The following is a 5,761-nucleotide window of genomic DNA, read 5'->3' on the forward strand; positions in this document are numbered from 1 at the left end:
CAGAGCGTGAGAGCGCGTAGGGTGTGGAGTGTAAGAAGTATGCACGCGCTGCTAACGTGAAGGCCATGCTTCTTCTTCTTCTTCTTGGTGTTGTTTTGCACTCACATTTGCACACCAGGCTGCAGTGCTTAACATTTAAAAGCTGACAGTGATATTAATTAAAGCACGCGGGCACTATTTTATAGCGTACATACAGTTTTTATTTCTACTTTCCCTTTATTTCTTCATTTAAAAAATAGGCTGCTGAAAGAGTTTACAAGTTGACGCCAAACGGTTGTCGAAGTAGGCGTATTTATTTGCATTTGGCTACAAGAAATATCCGTCCCTCAGTCTCTCTCTCTCTCTCTCTCTCTCTCTCTCTCTCTCTCTCTCTCTCTCGCTCACGCACACGAGGGAAGGAAGAGTGAGCATGAATTTTACTAGCCCAGCGCACTTATGGCAATAATTGTCATTTGATGGGCTAGCAAATTACTAGTATTACTTTACACTAACAATGATTAATCTATTAATACATAATAATAGTATTAATAATGTTAATGTAATAATAATAATAATAATAATAATAATAATAAGAAGAAGAAGAAGAAGAAGAAGAAGAATTGTTATTCTTATTATTTTTTATCATATATATATATATATATATATATATATATATATATATATATGTGTGTGTGTGTGTGTGTGTGTGTGTGTGTGTGTGTGTGTGTGTAGTCGTTGTTGTTTTTGTTATTAATATTGAGTGTGCCGATGTGAATTCAAACGCTACGCAAGTTCCAAACGTATATAAGGCATTTTCTTTACAGCATCCTGTCGCGCGTGCGTTTGGAGCGCTCGGTGGTAACCTTAAGTGGCGGGATGTTTGGAGAGCAGGCGCCGTGTAAACATTGTTGAAACCACTCATCGGGATTTACACGAGTCGAACTAGTTAACTGAGCTGGAGCTGCTCTGTGGGGGTATATGTATGTTCCCGCAGGCGCGGGGAGAAAGGCGTGTGGCCTGTTTGAGCTACCTGCGAAAGTAAACAGGTAAACAGAAGGAGATGGCTCTTGAAGTGAAGTATGGCCACTTAGCCTGTGCACATTTACCTCTTTACTTGCCGAACTCCTCGGTTCAGTTGTTCGGCTGCGGTCGCGGAGCGTGCAGTAGAGAGCTGCTGTCCAGTACTGCGCTGAGCTCCTCACACACACACACACACACACACACACAAAACCACACACGTACAGACCCCTGAGCTGAAATATCGCCAATGATATTCTTCACTTAGATTTTTCACCAAGAAAAAGATACGGTTATGTGAACAGATGGTAGCGTGAAGTGAAAAGTAGTGACGTTTTGTTTGATTTCTGGTCAACTCAGATGTGACTGAGCAGGTATTGTTATTGTTTTTTAATTTTTTTTAATCCCAAAGGGTTTATGTGGTTAAGATGTTGTATCAGGCAGACCTGGGTGGCTTTTGATGTGCTGGGAGTGACCTTGCGAAGGCGCGCTCAGCTCGACTTTGCTCCAGGCCCGGCCGGTTCAATGCTGCCATTGTCCTGCATATGTCGCTGCATGATTAATTCCAAGCAAAACTCTAGTGAAGCATTTACATTTCAGGTAACTGATTACAGGACAGACCGAGTCGGCCGAAAGAGGAAAACTCATATTGGAGTCCTTGTTATGCCATAAAAAAGTGTTTTTCACATTTCACCAGATTGCTTTAGAGCTATAAGAGCCTAATTTCTACTTCTATCGAATAAACTATAAATAAAACTAAAGTATGATCAATTATTTCTGTATTTAATCAATGTTATTATTGTTGTTGTTATTGTTATTATTTTAATTATTATTGTTGTTTTGTTGTATTGAGTATTATTTATTGACTATGAATGTATGAAAACAGAAAGAGAGAGAGTGTGTGTGTGTGTGTGAGAGAGAGAGAGCGATATGAAGGACTTTCCTTAATATTGTGGAGGGGCTCAGAAATGAATGAAGAGATAGTCCATTGAATGCAGTTGAATGCCATGACAACTAGGAACAACCTCAGATTTATTCCAAACAGTTAGGGCGTATTGTACACGGGCGTCAATCATCTATTATTTTGGCCCTTAAATAAATGCAAAAACTGCGGCCGCACAAAGGCTTCCAACAGGAGCCGGACATTTGTCTACATTTCCTCCATTGTCTGCAGCTTAGCAATCGGTTTGTATTTGTGTTTGCCCGGGTTCGACCACCCAGGATGAGCAGAGGACTGGCTAAAAACGTGCAACATTGTCACCCACATCACATACTAGATAGGAGGCACACAGGCGAAAAGAAAAGAGAGGCGGGAGGGGAAAAAACCGAGAGGAAAGGACACCGATCAACAATAATGCTCTGCTGTTCTGGAAGCAGGAGAACGAAGAACTTTAAGGGGAAAAAAAAGAAGAAAGCGGAGTGATTTAGCACATTCCCTGTTTGCTTAGAGCAGAGCGCTAATGATAATGCATCGTATAGGAGACGCATTTCAGTCTTCGATAATCAGTTTGGTAGCTTTAGAGAGATTTTAGGAAAAAGAATCAGAATTTGAGCAGCCTTTTGAATCAGACATCTAAAATGGTATTATAAGAATTTTTATTCAAAAATAAAATACGATAATAATAATAATAATAATAATAATAATAATAATAATAGTCTATCGTTGTGTTTCTACTGCATTGGTATTTGATGACTTAATCATGACCACTGAAAGCCCCTTCATCCTAATCCCGAACTAAAATATTGACCTAAAAGGTTTACATAAATTACCCTATTGCCAGCTGAAGCGCTATCAGCCCGTCTGAAGGAGAGTCCTGTTGAAAAAAAGCGATAATATAGTCATTAAAACTCGCCTGGTTTGTTTTTCAGTGTATTTCAGTTTTATCATATAGGAATATTTAACCGTTATTTACGCGAACGCGTTTTTTTCAGGGGCAGTTTGCTAAATTCGCGCTTTCAAGTTGGTCTGCGCGGTGTATAAAGCTACTTGGAGGTCCTTTGTATGTAAATAGGGTGTAAAAAGGCCCTCCCCATCTTTGTAATTAATTGACACGTTATACCACTCATCATGTTCTGAAGCACCAATGGTATAGGCTCGGATCTCCCCAAAACCCACAATTTCACATCGGCAAACACTGTCTTCATCCACTTGACTCCCAAGACCCGCCCACACGTGGCCAACCTTTTGCGTTTTTAATGCTTTTTCACTGCAGGTTCATGTGTTGAGACCAACCTTATATGGACTGATCAGTCCGGTAATGGCTTATTTCCCCCTAACACCCAGCGGTAGCACAGTATCCATGAAGCAGACATAGCTCTCCAGTCTCTTTGGCATTCTTCCTGGACTTACAGACCTGATTCCTCCGCTACTTTTTTAGGCAATGCTCTTCGACCGAGCCCCATGAGTCGCCTCCACTGTGCTTCGCCTTGAAAAGCGGCACCGATTCATTTTTCACCACATCTCGCTTGTTTCCTTTTTTGTCTTTTTGTTGTTTTTTTATTTCAAACAGAGGATTGGCAAACTGGTGCAGCAACTTTCCTGCGTTCACTGCATCCACTGCCCCAGAACATGTCGTTGACCAACACAAAGACGGGCTTTTCAGTGAAGGACATTTTGGACCTCCCTGACACTAACGATGAGGAAGGATCTATCACTGGGACCGAGGAGGATACGGAGGGTTCGGAGGCAGCCAAAACGCCCGGAGTGCTGGTGCAAAGTCCGCTAGAGAACGTCCAAAACCTGCCTTTAAAGACCCCTTTTTATGATAACGCTGACAATCCTTACACCAGGTGGCTTGCAACTACCGACAGCATCCAGTACTCATGTAAGTACCATTCAAGAATCCCGAAGTGAATTCCCTGCAGCGCTGTTGTAAGAGTGCTCATTCGGACTCAGGTCGTGTTTAATCGGTGTAGAGCAGTAGTGATTTCAGCTTTTTGGGGGGCAAGACTCAAAAGATTCACGGAGCCTCAGTGTTTTGCTGTGTCCGCCTGTTTTCACTGTTGCGCTTGTCTTAAGGCGTAACCCCATTACTGGATGTGTTAGGAACCCGCTTTAGTCGATGCCTGTTCTTTAGGTGAGATCTGGAACTGTAGACGTATAGAACCAGTATAGATAATTTAGTTGAAATGTTTACTGTGAGCTTTAGAGCGCTTACTTTGTCTTTGCATGGTATGAGCCCTTTGTTAATGAGTAAGTGTTGGCTATGGTAAACCATGTTTCACTGGATAAGGAATAGGACGCTGTAATTTGCGCATAATAAAGATTGTGGAGAACTAGTTTGCTCAGATAAGCGAAATCTATAGTTATTCATAACTTATTCACGGCTCTGAAGTAAGATTTAAAGTAAATGTTGCATTTTTTGACAAATGCACATGAGCAAATGTGCATGTTTTGAGGTCCAAATACTCCAGTGTGCACTAACAGCACCCATATTATTCATATAGTAATGTTCCCTGTACTCTTCCACTACGCAGTGCACGGACTCTCCGCAAACTCCCAAGACTCTTCAGCAAAATCCCCGGAGCCCTCCGCGGACGAGTCTCCGGACAACGACAAGGAAACTTCGAGCAGCGGCAGCGACTCTGGTAAGAAGCGAAAAAGGAGGGTGCTGTTTTCCAAGGCGCAGACGTACGAACTTGAGCGCCGGTTCAGGCAGCAGCGGTACCTTTCGGCGCCCGAGAGGGAGCACCTCGCCAGCCTGATCCGCCTGACGCCCACCCAAGTGAAAATCTGGTTCCAGAACCACCGGTACAAAATGAAGAGGGCTCGCGCGGAGAAAGGTATGGAGGTGACCCACCTGCCCTCCCCCCGGCGGGTGGCCGTGCCTGTGTTAGTCAGGGACGGCAAGCCGTGCCACACGCTAAAAGCTCAGGACCTGGCGGCCACCTTTCAGGCTGGCATCCCCTTCTCGGCGTACAGCGCCCAGTCTCTCCAGCACATGCAGTACAATGCACATTACAGCGCCGCCACCACGCCGCAGTTCCCCACGGCGCATCACTTGGTGCAGACGCAACAGTGGACTTGGTGAGCCGTTAGGGACTCTGCCAGGGCTGCATTTTAAAGACCTTGTTAGGGAGTTTTCCAAAACGAAAAAGGAAAAAAAAAATACAAAAAACAAAGAGAGAAAAGAAAGAAAAAAAAAGAAAAGAAAAAGACTTTTGGTTCCGCAGCTTGACCCATCGTCACCGTTTTATTTTCGGGGCTGATGTGTGCGCCGTGTTTACATGTTTTCGTCCAGAAAACCGGGTCCAGCCTCTCTCCCCCCTCAGATCTAAGAATGTTAAAGCTCTTGTGAAATTTTGTAAAATATGTTTGTGTGTTGTAGAAATGTTTTCCTTTTTTGTCCCTCGTGTTATAAGCACGTACAAGACCACTTTATAATTATAGAAAATTTTATTTCTTGCTCTTTTTTTCTCCAATGGACCGAATATATTTATGGCCATGAATAAAACATTGGCAACTTTTAGCTTATTTTATTTGGTTTTCTTTTTCTCTGTAAATATCTGTGGTAACTGTATGCAATGCAGATATATTTGGCCGCTCAACTAGTCATAAAGATATAGTTCACCCGATATTTAGGGCAGGAAAAAAAATGGAACAGCAGTTGTAGATAAATATCCCTCATAAATATGTTGATAGCAGTTGCAAAGCGCGCTGATGAAAGAATACCCCAATTTTTATAAGACTTTTAATAAAATGCTGTGTTTCAGAAATTTCGTTTGGGATTGCGTCTGGTTTTAACGGGGAGGACGGACTGGAAAA

At 42.7% G+C, this 5,761-nt stretch overlaps 1 protein-coding gene across 2 annotated transcripts in view; it reads left to right on the forward strand.

The window, feature by feature from the left end:
- The window catches only part of nkx2.2a (NK2 homeobox 2a), an 11,532-nt gene extending 6,062 nt beyond the window's left edge, over positions 1 to 5,470 (forward strand). For both annotated transcript variants that reach the window (XM_036593370.1, XM_036593371.1), the window contains exons 2-3: positions 3,507 to 3,821; positions 4,474 to 5,470. In XM_036593370.1, coding sequence (XP_036449263.1) covers positions 3,507 to 3,821; positions 4,474 to 5,027 — 869 coding nt within the window. In that variant the 3' untranslated portion in view covers positions 5,028 to 5,470. The remainder of the gene's footprint in view (positions 1 to 3,506; positions 3,822 to 4,473) is intronic.
- Positions 5,471 to 5,761: the final 291 nt, after the last annotated feature.

The sequence above is a fragment of the Colossoma macropomum genome, unplaced genomic scaffold (genome assembly GCF_904425465.1).
Source record: "Colossoma macropomum unplaced genomic scaffold, Colossoma_macropomum, whole genome shotgun sequence".
Lineage (NCBI taxonomy): Eukaryota > Metazoa > Chordata > Actinopteri > Characiformes > Serrasalmidae > Colossoma > Colossoma macropomum.